The sequence below is a fragment of the Lutjanus erythropterus genome, chromosome 17, assembly GCF_056507025.1.
Source record: "Lutjanus erythropterus isolate fLutEry1 chromosome 17, fLutEry1.hap2, whole genome shotgun sequence".
Lineage (NCBI taxonomy): Eukaryota > Metazoa > Chordata > Actinopteri > Lutjaniformes > Lutjanidae > Lutjanus > Lutjanus erythropterus.
In genome coordinates, this window is record NC_139333.1 from 28392651 (window position 1) to 28409914 (window position 17264).

The window sequence follows — 17264 nt, forward strand, 5'->3', positions numbered from 1 at the left end:
AAAAAAAAAAAGTCCCATTGGACTAAAATCCCATTTGCCCACCAGCCCATTGCTCCGAAAATACATACTCTCTCTGCAGTTGTTAGCATAAGGTGGGTTAGTATGTTACTGCAGGCAGAGCGTGTATTTTCAGAGCAATAGGCCTTTGGAGCAGTGGGCATCTGTTTTCGGGATAACATTCTATCAGATAAATGGGCTTTCGGTCCAGTGGGACATTTTTCAGAATAATGGCAGGGCACCGAACAAAAGCCAAGACATGTGATAATAAATGTTTCTCAGAAATATTCCTTTTAGAAATGTTTTCATCTCTGTCTTATTTTAAAATAATTAATGTATTTTTACATATTCCTTTAATTTTAGGATCATCATCTGCAAGTTCATCTCTATGCACCAAAATACCACGTGATTTATTAGGGCAGAAAGGGCTGGGAGTCACTCTTGTTCATGGGCCAGGTCATACAAACTTTATAGTAATCATATCACATCTTGGGTTATTAGTATACAGTTGTTAAAAAATAGTTATAAGTTTTATTTTATATAATGCTATAACTCGTATTGGACAAGTACCGAATATCGGATGATATGCAAAGTTCAGGTGTCAGATTCAGTACCAGGAAGGAAAAAATGGCTTTGGAACTTCTCTAACTTTTCTGGAGTTTTCAATTGCATCTCTAGGTCACCGTATATGTACAGCACAACTGACTGGGGACCGGCCATTTGTTCTGACAGACTATTATTCCGAAATCCCAATTGTCCGAAAATAGGCCATTATCCTGAACGCAAATGCCGGAGGCTCATTGTTCTTAAAATACACATTTTGGGATAAATGTCAGACGAAAGGGCTTTTAGTCAAATGGGACATTTCTTTGGACTTTTCAGTTGGAACACTGGCATGGCCACTAAATGGAACATGACTTCAACCTGCACCAATCAATATTTTATTTGCAGTGGGTCAAATGTCTTTGTGTAATGTGAAACTCAGATTAACACAGAGAGTTCTTACTCAACCATCAGCTTTTTAGCTTTTCTACCTATCTATCTATCTATCTATCTATCTATCTATCTATCTATCTATCTATCCCCAAATTAGGAGAATATGTAAAAGATAATTAGTATGTCCACATAAAATGATGAAAACATTTCTATACTTTCTTTCAGTGCACTGCCATTATTCTGAAACCCCAATATCTCATTGGACCAAAGCCCCATTTGTCCGACTGCCTGTCACCCTGAAATCAAATGCCCATTGCTCTGAAGGCCCATTACACAGAAAATACAGTTTATATTTTGGAGTAACGGGCGTTTGTTTTCAAAATAACAGGCTGTTGGACAAATGGGCTTTCGGTCCAATGGGATATTTTTCGGACCATTGGGGTTTTGGAATAATCGTCCCTTGGACCAAGCGGTCCCCTTTTCGGTGAGTCAGTGTGGACGAGAATTATTGAGACCAGTCTTGCATCCAAGCATACATGCATTCATGGCAGTAGGGTGACCAGATACCTGGACAAATTGAGGACAGTTCTGAATTACAAGCGGTTGTTCTGAATCCCGAAATCTGTCCTGTTTGTCCTGATGTCAAATTCCACCCATTCTCATGTGGTCACCCTACATGGTAGACATGTTATTTTGGAACGAAACTCTTCAGGTAGACAGTATGGAATGTGTTAAACTTCCTGGAAAGTTGATGAAAGTAGCACGACTGCACCAAGCTGGCTGAGAACAGAGAAAGATCGCACAACACAAAATTAACAAACACTATGACCGGACAATTGTTTGTGACGGCAAAAATAAAAAAAAGAAAAGAAAAAAGAAAAAAAAGCTGAAAATAAAATCTGAAAATGTCTTTTTAATAACTTAAACTCTGCCTCCCGTAGCATTTGAGTCCAGTGTCCGCTGGGTTGGAATCCAGTTCAGTGCAGTCCAGCGGTACGAGCCAAAATATATATAAAAAAAAAAGAAGTGTGCAGGCAGGAATATGACAGAGACTTCCTACGGCAGGCAAAAATTAAAGAACATGGAGTGCTGTACATTCACACCCACAGATCCGAACTCAGCTTGGTCACGTGCATCTTTTGATCCACTTACCTTTCATTTCATAAAGTCTGCAGTGTCCTTTCTCCCTCGTCCCCATCCATTTTCTCCTGAAAGTCTGTTTAATGTCCCTCTTGAGGTTAAGGAGACTGATGCAGTCTCTCTATCTCTCGTGCTCTCTGGCCTCGCCCCAGCTCAGAAAGTGTTTTAGTGTACTCCAGTGATGTGGCAGAAAATGATGACGACGACAGCTGGGGGGGATGGGAGGGGGTGGTTTCTCCCAAAGCACGTCTCTGGGACAGAGCCGGTCTCCGGTCTCATAGCGACGTGGACTGCTTGATGCTGTGAAAGCTGACCCGTGAAGGTGAAGTGGGGATGGACATGGCCTGGGTCATCCTGGCTCGGATCGAGTGCTGCTCCTGCCAACGGTGGAACCGTTTCCTCACAGCTGACCGCACCTGTCACACAAAACCAAACCTCCATCAAATGACTCGATTCATGTTTACTCAGATTCTGCCCTATGTTGTTTTAGATGCATCCTTTTTAGCTGGTAATAATAAATAATATTCTGCATATTTTAAAATGGATCCTTAAAGTCAACAATGTTAACAATAAAGTTTAAAGTCAGTGTGTGTCTGGTTTAATTAAATAAATTTTGACATAAGTAAAAGTGTTGACTTTTTAATTCAAACTTATAAAAATATTAAGAAAAGTTTAAGATACGAGGTCATTATGTGATCTTCTCAGGCAAAATTACATCAAAATAAACCAAAAATATAAGATATTTGGTCAAAATGATGAAATATCTAGTCAGGTTTTCTATTTACAACCTCAAAATTCTGACTTCCTGTTACATCTGATTTAAAGGACCAGTGTGTAGGATTTAGTGGCATCTAGCGGAGATTGCAAATACGTTGCCTGGCCAACAGTAGCCGTGAAACTCGTGAAAAAAAGTGTTTGATTTGTCTGTTCAGAGCTACTGTAGGAACGTGGTGGTTCAGGACAGCGGCCTCCATCTAAGGTGAGAAAAACACACTGGTTGTTATTTTCAGGTGATTATACTCTGAAGAAAACATACTTATGAATATTAGATTCCATTTCTGCCATGACAGATCTTCCTGTCATCCATGCATGATTAGATCATCTGTTGCACCTGTGCTCATATATATTTCACCTCCTGCACTAATCTGCTCTGTCACCCGGAGTCGACTTGATACGGTCTATTAATTATAAACAGACATAAATAAACAGCCCTAATTAATGTGAGGGGGTCAAAGTTTTTTGCTCTCAACTTGGCATGAATTAACTTGTGAGCTTTTATTTTGACGCTGTTAGTCGGTGGGTTTTTGATTGGAAATGCGGGTTGAAGTAACAAAAAATTCTTGCTGTAAAGCCTGAAAACAAAAACTCACTGCTCTGAAAATACACCTCAGTGACGTGTCTGTCTTACTGTCTGCCAAACTCCATTCACATTTTGTTCAATTTAAGCGTTATTAACACCTACTTTTTCTAAAAGATCATAAATGGTTTCTTACGACTCATAAAGAGACACTTCACTCATTCTTCAAACATTCGGCATTAATTTAAATTCAAATTAACATGAAACAATGACAGAAATTTCAAAGGAGAACACCACACCTATAGCGTGTATTTCAATTTAGCATGTTTCTTTAATCTCTGATGATATGTCAAGGTCATTTTATGATTTATTATAATAAATATATTACAGATTTATCCTTTAAATGATAAATTGTAGTTTTATTTTGTACATCCACCCTCTTAAATTGATGGCTCCTGCAACTTATTTTATAATTTTGAGTAGTCATGTATTGCATGTATTGTATGTATTGCCATGTGGAATTTAACTTTTCATTTATTTTTGTTTTTCCGCGATGTAAAACTGACTTTACAGCTCCGCTTCATATCTTTAATATATTTTGTAAACAGAATCTATAGTTACAACATGCTATAAATCATTTTAATGATGATTAAAAAGGGTCCGTCCTCCTTCTGGTCCTCTCAATCCAAAATCAATCGTCCCATGTGTCCCACCTCTGTGTGTTTCGTGCCTCCAGTACTTCGGAGCTGCCAGCTAAATTTTTATTTTAAGACACATTTTATAACATTTTACAGCTCAATTCATCAGCGCACTGACCAGCATTATGTTTGGCTGGTGTCCTCTGGTCCAGAGTAAAGATCATTTAATCCTCCACACATGTTTTAGTCCTAATGTTTTCCTTTCCTCTTGAATGTGACCTCGAGTATCCTTTGTTCATCTGTCTCATTTCTTTCCCCTGCTTTTCTGCTACTCTCAGCCCGTAACTAAACACTAAATCAATATCCTCTGTAAGCTACACATGCTGGTTAAGCCTCTTGTTGGAGATACAACACGGTTCATGATGAGGTATTCATTCATCATGTGGGACGCTCAGCAAAGGGCAGCAGTCAGCTGATATTACATCCACGCTCTGCTCAAGGAACATAATGATTATTCCCTGATAGGATGTGAGGTTCTGTGGTTGGATGGAGCCGCGACGGAAACATCAACTTATGATTCATCCAACGAAACAGCCGGTTGCCTTAATTAAACCTAAAGATCTCCCCATTTTCACGATGAAAAGGTCAAGTGATAATATAATTATCTTTATGCCCACTTTCCGGCTCATTTTGGACCATTAGGGTGCGTTCAGTGACATCGGGCCGTTTTTCACAGGTGGTAGTCAAAGCCAAAAGGGTATTGATCGAAACTTTGGAGAGCGTGTTGGTAGTTAAGGACCTAAAAAATCTATTTTTTCTCAGTCAGCTTCCCTCTTCTAATGAGGTCCATCATGAACACAAACTCTGAAGTTTGAAAGTTTGAAGAGTTTGTATGGAAGCACATTTCTGCCAATATGATGGAAAAAAATATCCTGTAAGTCATGAGAAATGTTTTCACAATAATGAGATACTAATTTATTATTAGTATTATTAGTATAGTCTTTATTCTGAGAAAGTTTCGCATTATTTTGAGAATTTTTTTCATGATTTCAATATTTATTTTCACTGTTTTGAAATACTAAGTCATTATTTTGGGATTTTTTACATTAATTTGAGATACTAAGTCAATATTTTGCTATATGTAGGTAATTATTTTGATAAAGTTTCTCATTATTTTGTGATACAAAGTCATTATTTTGAGATTCTCTTTCATGATTTTGCAATTTCTTTTCATTATTTTGATATACTACGTCATATTGTGGAGTGTGGATTGCGGTGAACTACCAGACCACCCCACTAAGTCATTATTTTGAGAAACGACTTACATAGTCTTTTTTTTTTTTTTTTTTCTTTTTAATAAATCATATTGGTGGAAACTGACTTCCCTAATTTTGTCTTTTAAAATGTTTTTTGATGAGTTTTTCCTGTATTTTTTGTTCTCTATGGTTTGAAGTGGGCAGGACTCATCTGGAAAACGATGATGTCACATATTTGTGGGCACCAATCATCAACACATCCGTCACAATGTGATCAATGAAATGAGATCACATCATTTCCACACCTGCAGGATATTTCAATGATAACTTTTTTTTTTCAAAGTTTAAACTGCACAAAAAAACATGTTCAGTGTATTCTGTTTGGATTTGTGCATATTTTCTTAATAAAAGCATGTTTTTTAAAAGTTGGTCCACCTCTCTGCTCCAGGTTGAAATATCTCAGTAACTGTTGGATAGATTAGATGATGCTGATGTTTGTGTTTATGAGTAAAATATCTTCACAAGTCTTAAAAGAATTGGGTCGAAGGTAATATCTCCACCACTTGCTCGGTCTCTTTTGTGCTGCAGGGAATCAAATCTCCTAAAAATCCAGTTCTAATGAAAAAACATCATTTCCTGCACACACTTATTATCTCTGCACTGATTTATTGTTTTTAAAAAAATCGAAGTTTCGGTCCTCCGTCAAGACACATCAATCATAAAGTGACATGGAGCTTAAATCCATAAATACACGACAGTCCACAGCTGTGTTTTTGGTTTATATATATTCTTTATATTAAATGTGGATGAATTTAAAGTCATAGTGCAGCATCGTGGATTTATTTACTGTAGATCTTATCTGAAATATAGCAATATTAAAAGAATTATTGTTTGTTTTCACAGTTGAGGGAATCTTGAGGGACTAAACTGCTGAACGTGACTGTGGACAAAGAGACTCAAGCAATTATGAGCTTTATTAAAGCACTATGATATGTTATGATTGATAACATCTTGAGAAAGGTCCTTGGTACCGATACATCAACTTAAAAAAAAAAAATCAATGCAGAGATAATAAGTGTCGGCAGGAAGTGACTTTGTTCTTTGATGGATTGGCATTAAAGTCCCCCTCAGGATGAACTGTAAAACTTTAAATGTTTATTTAACTTTTCCTCAAGTTCCGTCATCCAGTCAGATTTTCATTTTGGATTTATGTCCAAGTACCTGTAAAGCTAATGACATTCCCATCAGCCTCAGCTGTACTTTTTAGTGCTAACTGGCAAATATTAGCAAGCTAACAGGCTAAACTAGGATTAAAAAAATAGTTAACATTACACCTGCTAAACATCAGTATGCTAACATGGGAACCACTGACATATATAAAGACGGACAACATGACAGCTTCCCAAAAATGAAGTCAAAACATTTTGATCGCCCCCTGCTGGCTGGCTGCAGTACAGGTCATAAACCCCGCCCCTTTCCATGTTCCAAACTAAAATGTTAAACTACTCATTTTTGTACAGTGAGAGGAAGTGTAGCCGTGTCATCAATCTTTATTTACAGTCGATGTTGCGAACATGTTAGCATGCTGACATTAGCATTAGCACCACTCATCCTTCGCACAGCCTCACAGAGCTGCTAGCACGGCTGCAGGCTCTTTGTTTTGTTCATTCTTGATTCAAAGAGGAGATCCTTGCGGCTTGGTGACATCTTCTGTGGCATCTGTTTCACTTCTGTTATCTGTGTTGTGCTGTTTGTATGGTGCAAAAAAAAAAAAATCTAAACCAAACTATGAAATAATTGTTTGTGTTAGCATGCTTGTTAGCTGCTAGGAAACATCTGGAGAGACTGTGCAAAGCGGGGAGGTGGACATTAGAGATAAGGTGGAGGATTATGAGTTTTGGATGAACGAGAACAGGATGGATGACAGAAATAACTGCTGTCACGTTGTCTAATTTGTGCAGAAAGGAGCAACAATGTGTGAATAATGTATGTCTATATGTATGTGTTTTTTTTTTTAATTTTATTTCCATTTCTGTGCCACTTTAAATGTTTCCTGTCATGAAATGTCATGAAAAACTCACTGCTGCACATATTAATACTAATGAAAATAATAAAACTACTACTGCTACATTAATAATAATAACATCATCCATTAAACATGAAGTAGCATTTCTGCATGCATGCATATTAATATTTGTGTGCTATTCTGAGAGGGTTTCACCCCTGATTTCTCCCCGGAACCAAATTAGGGCTGACATTGTCATAAAGCGTAGAAAGTGATGTCACTTATGTCAGTACATGACAAGTCTTAATTGTGCCCTAAATATAAGTGCTCCGAGGTTTATCACTCAATTCTCTGCAATAACACACAGCAACAGCCGAGCAAAAGGGAGAGTGGAAGCGCCTGAGGAGAGGTATTATAAATAATTGTCAGATGCAGGAGGGGAAGGCATAAAACGTTAGATCAATAAGCGGACGTGAATGTGCTTACCTCACTGTTTAGGAAGCAGTAAAATACTGACACAAAGAAGCCCTGTGTGAGAGGAGGAGGAGGAGATAAAGAGAGGAACAAAACATCATCAAAAAAAAAGGAGGGCATTCAAAACATCAACGCCACCCTGATCCCAGCAGCTTATCACACACGTTACATTCATTCAATCATCTCCTCAATTACTGCGTCTTTATTTTATAAAAATCAAAAATACACCCACACACAGACGACATTATACTCTGTCTGTCTGTCTAAGCCTTCAGGACAGGACTCTTTAATTACGTTTTTTTTAGAAGAGCTAGATTTGAAAAAGTGCCAAGAGTCTGGATGTTTTTATTTCTTAAGTCTGACCTGTAAAGCTAAAATTTTAAACGTGTAAAATGATAAGTCTTATCTTCTTAGATTATAAGTAACTTTTTGTTTTAATAAACATGTTGGATTCAGTTTGATTTGTTCTGCTTAAACAGTTAAAACTTTTTAAAATAATAAGGGACCTGATGCTCATGATGTTTGCTTGTTCTAACAGTAGACCATGAGAAAAAGTTAAATCACACACTTTCAAGACTCAAATATAATTTTATGGCCTAAAAGAGCTAAAACCTCAGGCCATGAGGGTGAGGAGGGAGGGTGAGGATAAAGAGTGGCCAAAGCAAATTTATATTATTTTTCCTTTTTAATAAAATGTGATTGAATTTTGTTTCAATGCTTTGACTGAGACATGGCACATGATGTCATCTCCTGAGAGTTCATCCTTTTCTGTATCACTTAAATCATTTACTTATTGATTTCTTTATGTTTGTTTATTTCACTTTATTCCACATTAATGTGTGAATAAAAAGGACGTACATTCATGATGTTTAGTGAACTACTCAGCTGAACAGATGAACTATTCAAGGTCAGTATTACTGTTATGAAAAATGAAAAATAAAAAGGAAAATAAAACTCAGCCTTTCTGAGTTTTATTTCAGCAGCATGATTTCTGTACTGCATGTAAAAGAAGTAAACAAAGTGCATTTTGAAGTAAACTGTTGCATTTAGCTGCTCCTTCCTATTATTATTATTATTATTATTGTTATTATTATTATAGATGTTTCTGTGTATCTGTGCTTGGATAGAAGACTATTAATGTTTTATTGTCTAATCTAATACTTGTTGGCAATGCAATGATTTAATGATTTAATATTGATATATAATTAATCATAAAAAAGTTTTAAGTACTTTATAAATCAAATTGGACATATTAACTATTTACATGAAATATATAATAATAATATTATATAATCTTTCACAGTACTAGAATATTATACATTTATATTAATATTATTATATATTGTAATGACAATATAATATCAAGTACCTCTGTAAAAAAGCACAAAGATAAAAGTAAAAAGTAATTATCTTAATAGGCAACTTCAGGTAAAAGATCACGATTCTAATTTCTGTTAGCATGTTTATGGTAATTCCCATTATGTGTTAGCATCAAGCTAACAGACAAGACCTAGTTATTTCTACATACATAAAATCGATTGAGGAGTAAAAAAATTAATGTAAATAAAAAAAATCCCAATATTTAATAGAATCAAATGTTTCTCCCACTTCTACTAATTAGCCTACTGATATATGATGATCCCCTAATAAATAAATTTTGAGTGCTAGCAGGTTATTTCAATAAAAGCACAATTATGTACTTTTATTCTTATTTATGATCAAAAGGCTGGACTGGGGTCTTTGCCAGTTGAACAGGTCTTCTTTAGGATGTCCAAACCTTCATTTGTTATCAGGGTGAATCGTACCTGGAAGGATTCCAAAAATGAGTTGAAATAAATGAAGACGATCTGAGAGATCTCGTCCTCGCCCGGGTTGACAAAGAACAGCATGTAGGTGATTCCCAGGAGAGGAAGAAGAACCAGTGTGGCCTTCACTGCTTTCCTGCAGAGGACGAGACCAGCGATCACACAACCATGACAGAACCAGTCTACCACCTACAGGAACCATTGTCTTTTACCCTCCATTCAACCAATCAGAGTATGAAGCATGAATTATTAAAGGTGTGTACAAACAGGGAGGTCATATTGAACGTACCTGTACTGGATTGTCTCTGATGTGGTCGAGGCTCGCAGTTTGGTCATCAGGATTCTCACGATGTTGAAGAGGAAGATGAAATTTATCTGTGAGAAAATCAACCGCAGCAACGTGAGGCTCTTTATAAAGACATCAGGCTGTTTTATGTGAAGGAGCCGCTGCTCCACGCAGCTTTTAATCAAACCAGTCACCACATACTGTTTGCAGACAATGAGTTATTGTGTTCTTGGTAATGTGTGTTGTTTGCATGCGTGACGCGTCATTTTAGCAGCTTGTAGTTTTGGAACCCGTTAAACCTGCTAAATAAATAAATAAATAAATAAATAAATAAATAGGGACTGCACCATGAATGTGTTAAAGGAGAACTGGATTCAGGATGTGATGTATCACAATTTTTTTTTTTTTTTGGAACGTGCTGCAGGCATTAAAGTCAGAATAAGTGTTTATTTCCAAAAAGTTAATCAATTTGAACAAAGTCTCAACATCTTTTGAACTGGAGTTGTTTTTCTTAATTATGCAAAGACATCCAATCACTCAGCCGTGGAAGACTGTAAAGGTCAGGCAAAATATGAAAAACTTTCAGCGTGACGCATGAGAAAAGTTAAACTAGAGGGGGAAGACATTTCTAGAACACGGTGGAAATGGTATTTTGGCTGTGACAGTTATGCCTGGCTGTAATACTCTCCCATACTCAGCACAACTTTGATATGACATAATTTTTGTTTATTCAGCTGAGAGGAGGAACCGTCATTCCCACCCACCCGTGGTTCAGCCTATAAACACACACGAGCTGTAGTGTTTTTGCAAGTCTGTATTTTCATTGTAACAGAAACCTCTATGTTTGCAGCATTACAACATCACAGGAATCTCTTTCTCCTCACAAAGTTAGATAAAAACCTGTTAATTTTCTTATTTGAACCCTCCCTTTATTTCTCCTTTACCTTTAAAGCAGGAGGCTGAGATGGGAAATAGTTTTATAGTTGCACTGCACTGCAACTGCAACTAACGTCTGCGTTCTCATACAGTTGAATAGTTGATTTGTTGTTATGTTGTACTGAAAAACTGTGGTGAACCACAACATTATTGACTTCATGTGTATTCTTTATTATAGATAATATCTGGTGGAGTCTGGATTAATTATTGAGCTCGTAAACATCAAACCCATCTGGCAACACTGCAAGGCCTTTAACTGAGGAAACTCCACGATCCAACACACAATAAAACTGAGAGGCAGAGAGCAGGAGAGCCACAGGGAGAGTCATCAGACAGTATCTGTGACTCTTAAACACATCGATAAACTCTATATATAGACGGGTTTCTCATTTACAAACAGTGGAGGACACACCGGCTGCAGGCAGGGACAAAACTCACCGGAACAAGGTCATGATAACTTACACACGGATATTTTTGGTATTTAGAGATACAGCCACTTTCTGAAAACCTTTTTCAACTTTTTGGCCATTTTGAGTACAACATCTGGGTACGCAGTCCACTCCGTTTTGCCGTAAATGTCAATGCAAACGTACCTATGCACTCAAAACAGGAAGTGTAAGTACAGAAGTATGTGAACTGAGACACAGCATCTCTCCAAAGTAATAAAGTCTGCCAACACCTCAAAACTTCTCCAGTTAACTAAAGTGTAAAACCAGGTACAAAGTTACTGATCTGCTCAAAGAAACAGTTCAGCAAAATTCGAGAGTTGTAGCTCTCTTCACAACAACACAGACACAGGTTGGTTCTTTGAATTTTGGGTGTTTATCGCTTGGACACCTTTTGTTTCTCTGCTGCATCCTCGACTTAGTCATCCCATCACGTCTTACGCCCGTGAGAACTTGTCATAATAAGAGGTTTAAAGTCCTTGAAAATTCGTTTAAAGTTTCTTCAGATTTTCCTAAAGTCCCTTTACCGTCTGCTTGAGCTTCAGACGTGAACATAACTTGAATGAAAGCAGCAGATCTTCATGAGACAAGGTTCACCTTTTGTTGTACAAAGTCCCACAACGAACTTTTCCACGGGTGCATCACAAACGGAGAAGAAACTTACAATATAAACTATGAACTGATGCATCTGTGCTTACGACAATTTTAGTAATTTATATTACTTTTTACCTGCTATACACCAGATTTTAACACATCAAATTAATTATTTATTTATTAACTTATTTGCTGCATGAAATTTTCTCATCTATGAATTATTTACCAGTGTATCATGAACACAGAATTTATGTAACAGCACTTACAAAAGTAAAACCCAGAAATGTTTTAGCACCTCCAGCTAATATTTTATGTCAAATTATTGATTTTTGGGTACATAACCACATAATAAGCAGGATAATGTAGAGTGAGAAGGCCATTATTGTGAAGTAAATCTTTTTTAAATTAATATTTTGTGTCACATAAATGTGTCAAATAACTTTTTGGTACATAACCATGTGATAAGTGGGATAATGTACAGTGAGCATTATTATTGTGAAAAAATGCATCATCCTGCTGGGATTTATTTCACAATAATGATCTGCTCACTGTAAATTATCCCTTATATAATATTAAAACACTTAAAGGGCAGCATTTTACATTATGAGTACATTTATTTTTTATTCTTTGAGTGTATTTAGCTGGCAATAATTTTAATTTGAAAGGCTAAACTTATAATAGAGTATTTTAGTAAAGAATCAGACTATTAATTCCAGCTCTTACAGCAGCAGGATGGTGTGTGTTGGTTTGACACGTCCCCAGGTCTCAACAGTTCTTGGACAACAATAGTGGTCTATGGCACAGTGGACTGTATGAGATAATATTTGTTCACTGTTGGTTTTTATCCTTGAATAATAATACATTTACACAAAAACACAGTTTCTTTACTATATGAAGTGCTTCTTGAGAATGTTTCCACAATGACAAAATCAATAGCTCATGCAATAGGTGTGAATGATGTAACGTGGGAGCAAAAATAGCCGTAGGAATACTTTCCAGGGCCAGCTGACCTGACCTTGGCCTGAACAGATGCATGGCAGTCTTTCAAGAACCATCCATTCAGCTGGTCCTCGCTAACCCTGCGTGTTAGTGCTTACGTTAACATTTTTAATAACATCCTGTATTTATTCGTTAAAGCACTACATCAGTTTATTGCTGACATTAAAAGCCACCGATGGCGAGGCATGGAAAGTTCACCACCGCGGCACCCTGACAGGAGTCGCCACAAATATTCTGGTGACCTGCAGATGATCCTGCAGGATCAAGTGCTGCACAAAGAGATAAAAGCCCGGGAGAAGCTGCTATCGAAGGCAGGAATGGAGATTTTTTTTTTTTTGTAAAAGAAGAAGAAGAGAGATATTGAAAGAGGCAGATGTGTGCTTCAGGGGAGAGGAAGGCAGGAGAGACGGAGACATAAAGAGTCTCTTGGAGAGACGACTTTTTCAACTGAAGACAGAAGATAACAGAGTGTGTTGTTTCTGACAAGGATGGAAGGTCAGTCGTCCACTGGAGACGCAGCGGACAGAGAACCGTCCAAACTGAGCAGAGACACGGACGAATCTACACTCTGAGACACACAGGTGCTAACGAGAACCGTAAAGGGTTCTACGGCTGGTCCTAATAAGAGAAACCTTTTTAGCTCCTGTTAAAACCCTTAATAAAGGTTCCACTTGGAGCCATATGAGACAGTTCTACCTAGAACCCAGCATAAAGGGTTGTAGCTAGAACCATCTCTGAAAGCTTTCACCCAGAACCCTGTCTGGGTGTTCAGTCCACACCCTTTTCCATGTTCTATTGGTGCTAACAAAGCAGGGGGTTCTACAAAGAACTCTTTATATATTACAAAAGACTGAGAACCCTATTATATTTCAAGGGTTTTATCTAGAACCCACCAAGGGGGTTCTATCAAGAACCTCTGCACCATCTAAGAGTGCTAACAAGAACCCAACCAGGGGGTTCTACCAAGAAGCCTTTTATATTTCAAGTGTTTTATTCATAACCCACCAAAGGTGTTCTACCTAGAACCCCATTATACTTCAAGGGTTTTATCTAGAACCCACCTAAGAGGTTCTATCATGAACCCTTTTATGTTCCAAGTGTTTTATCTAGAACCCACTCAGGAAGTTCTGCCATGAACCCTTTTGTATTCCAAGGGTTTTATCTAGAACCTATTCAAGGGGTTTTACCAAGAACCCCATTATATTCCAAAGGTTGTATCTAAAGCTCACCAAAGAGGATTCTACCTAGACCCTGTCTTTTATATTCCAAGGGTTTTATCAAGAACCCATTCAAGGGGTTCTGCCAAGAACCCCATTATACTCCAAAGGTTGTATCTAGAGCTCTTCTAAGAGGGTTCTACCTAGAACCCATCTTTTATATTCCAAGGATTTTATCTAGAACCCATTCAGGGGGGTCTGCCGAGAACCTTCTTATATTATGGTATAACCCACTTTCTTACAAAAAAGGTTCTTTGGATGAAATGGGTTCTTAACGGGACCTTTGGTCTTACAAAGAACCCTTGATGAACCCTTTCTATATAAAAAAGGGGTCCTTCAGAAGCAGATGGTTCTGAGTAGATCCTCAGCCCTTCGGGAAGAACCCTTGTGGAACCTGTATTTCAGCAGAGTTAGTATTTGCAGCGTGAAGACGTGTGTGGATTGAGTACTGAGGACAGTATTTTGGACGGCCTGCCAGGAGGGAGTTACTGTAGTCCAGACGAGAGATGACTAAAGCTTGTACAAGGAGCCGGGCTGAGTCCCCAGACAATCTCCCAAATCTGCAGGATCACTGACATGAGCCTCGCTGCAGGGCTGAGTGTCTGTGAGCATCACACGGACTGTTAGCGGGGTGAAGACGAGTCACAATAACACAGCTATGTCCTGAACGCTGGAGGATCACTCCTGCAGCTGGTTGATGACCAGTTTAAGATGTTAGAATATCTTTCGTCTCAGCTGTAAATTGAAGTTTGGCTGTTGAATGTGGAGCTGGAAGCAGATGAGAGAGCTGGTCGGTTAACCTCTTAAAGTTTGGATTATTTTAAGTAGGGCTGTTTCAGGCACTTATCAACAAAAGGTATTTTAGCCACTTAAAAACAACATCAGTTTAAGTGTACACTATATTTAGAATATTTTTATTGCTTTACTTTGTAGTCAGACAGCCTTTTCTGACAGGAAATCACTGTTATATCAGCCAAATATCGTTCTCTCCTAACCAACCAAACTCCATATGTGAAATCAACAAATTTACTTTGCAGAACAGGTTTTGCTGTACTACTGCTGCCTTGATCAGTTAGTTTTGTTATGTTATAGTGTGACTTTGGTGTTTTAATAGGGTGGTTCGGATTCACCAATTTCGCAGAATAGCAAAAACAAACTAATCAATTGAGGCAGCGGTACACCAACAACTCCTGTGTTCTTGCAAAATAAAATGACTGATTTTGCCTATGGAGTTTGGTTGGTGTGGAAAGATAAATATCAGTCTTATTTAACAGTGGTCTCCTGTCAGAAAAGTCTGTCTGACAGCGAGGTCAAGTGGTGAAAATATTCTAAATATAGTTCACACTTAAACTGATATTGAAATTTTTTTAGTTGGACCTTTTTTAAGTGGTAAAATAGCTTTTGTTGCTAACCCTGTCCACAACAGTTTTATTGCTTAGCTTCCATGCTGAGCTCGTCTCTGCTTCTACAATCTGTGGGTGTGCTGGCCGTCATCTACTGTTTGTAATACACTGCATACTGACATGTACCTCAAATTCACCAGTTGGATACTGATATCACATCCATTGGTACCAAACATGTCATGCTAGCTTGTCGGAAAGTTGGACAATCAATGCTCTAAATTTATGCACACTTTTGGTGAGGGAAAAACTGGCACAGACATTTTCAATGTGATTCCTTGGTAGGACTCTCATGTTTGTACACCAAGCGCTGAACCAGAGCCAGGAGGCGGTTAGCTTAGCTTAGCATAAAGAATGGCAGCAAAGGAAAACAGCTAGCATGGCTGTGCCCAAAGTTAAAAAATATACGTACCAACACTGCTAAAGCTTTTAAACTCTGTTAGGATGGCTAACATAACTGTTTTTCAGAGCCTGTAGCGAGCGCTGTTTTAAAGCTAGAAACTACTGGTATTATAAAAAACTAAATGACCTACAGTAAGACATCCATTGCTACCCATATCATGCTAGCTTGATGGTAAGGAGGCTAAATAATGCTCCAAGGGCCAAAATTTTGGCGAGGGGAAAGACTAGCACGGCCATTTCCAAAGGGGTCCCTTGGCACCACTCTGATGTTTGTACACGAAGCGCTGAACCAGATCCAGGAGGTGATTAACTTAGCTTAGCATAAAGAATGGTGGCAAGGGATAATAACTAGCCTGGCTGTGCCCAAAATCTAAAAATACACCTACCATCACAGTTAATGCTCTGAAAAACTCCACTAGGACAACAAGACTGTCTTTCAGAGACTGTACTAGGCTCAACTCAAACTCAAACATTTACTAAAGACAGTTACCTTGAAACTTTGAGTATCCTTAACATATTTTAACAGTGTGTTATGACCTCTAGAATAATCACAGCCTCATGAAACGCCACAACCACAAACTAGAGACTCACAGGAGTATTCACAGAGCAATTACTCAAACAGAAGTGCTCCGCCATCACCCAAAAAAATCTATTCTTATCTCCAAATGTCAAACATTGTTGATACCCAATTACAGCATGAATGTTTCTATGGTGTTCCTCAAGGTGATGCTGTCTTGATGTGACATTTTAGAGGCATTTTTGACCATTTTTAATCAATTCCTCAGTGGTCAGAAAAGGTTATAATCCTAAAAATCTTTTTTTCTTAGAGCAAAATGAAAGCATCTATCTATCTGTCTTGATGTGAAATACCCTAAAAAAGACAGAAATAGGTTTGTGGTTGGGAGGGGAAGGTGGAGGAGGGTAAAGTAACCACACAATAGTTGTACCTGATGAAATAATGAAATTAAAGAATGAAAATTGTCCCCTGAGGGAATGGAAATGTCCCGGTGTTAGACATAACTAATAGGTGAAAACAAGACTAAACTCATCCTTGGAGTTCATTCTTGTTCTTCAGTATTTATCATCACTAACATGAAGAATGTGTTGCGGTTTCCAAAATTTCATGCCTGACAGGTATTAAAAAGGCATAAATAAGACCAATTGTGTCAGGACGTTATGTAAAACAGCCCCTGAATGACGAACGCTGCTACTGAAGGACGAATACAACAAAAGACTCTTACCACCAAAACAAGAATCATGGGGCCTTGGTAGATGTAGTCGGTGTAAACGCCCGCTCGCTTCCCAAACCAGCACCTGAAACGTCAGCAGAAGCAATCAGTCACGCTGAGTTCTAACAGGCAGAAGTACTTATATTGTCACTCATCGCTGCTTATATAAAAAATTCCCCTCCGTGTTTGCTATGTGCTGGAATTAAT

General features: G+C 37.9%; 1 protein-coding gene across 2 annotated transcripts in view; it reads right to left on the reverse strand.

The window, feature by feature from the left end:
- Positions 1-1135: 1135 nt before the first annotated feature.
- The window catches only part of LOC146312399 (corticotropin-releasing factor receptor 1-like), a 93707-nt gene continuing 77578 nt past the window's right edge, over positions 1136-17264 (reverse strand). For both annotated transcript variants that reach the window (XM_084740259.1, XM_084740258.1), the window contains exons 10-14: positions 17070-17142; positions 9838-9923; positions 9549-9684; positions 7756-7797; positions 1136-2489 (exon numbers count right to left, since the gene is read on the reverse strand). In XM_084740259.1, the coding sequence (XP_084596385.1) occupies positions 2349-2489; positions 7756-7797; positions 9549-9684; positions 9838-9923; positions 17070-17142 (478 nt within the window). In that variant the 3' untranslated portion in view covers positions 1136-2348. The remainder of the gene's footprint in view (positions 2490-7755; positions 7798-9548; positions 9685-9837; positions 9924-17069; positions 17143-17264) is intronic.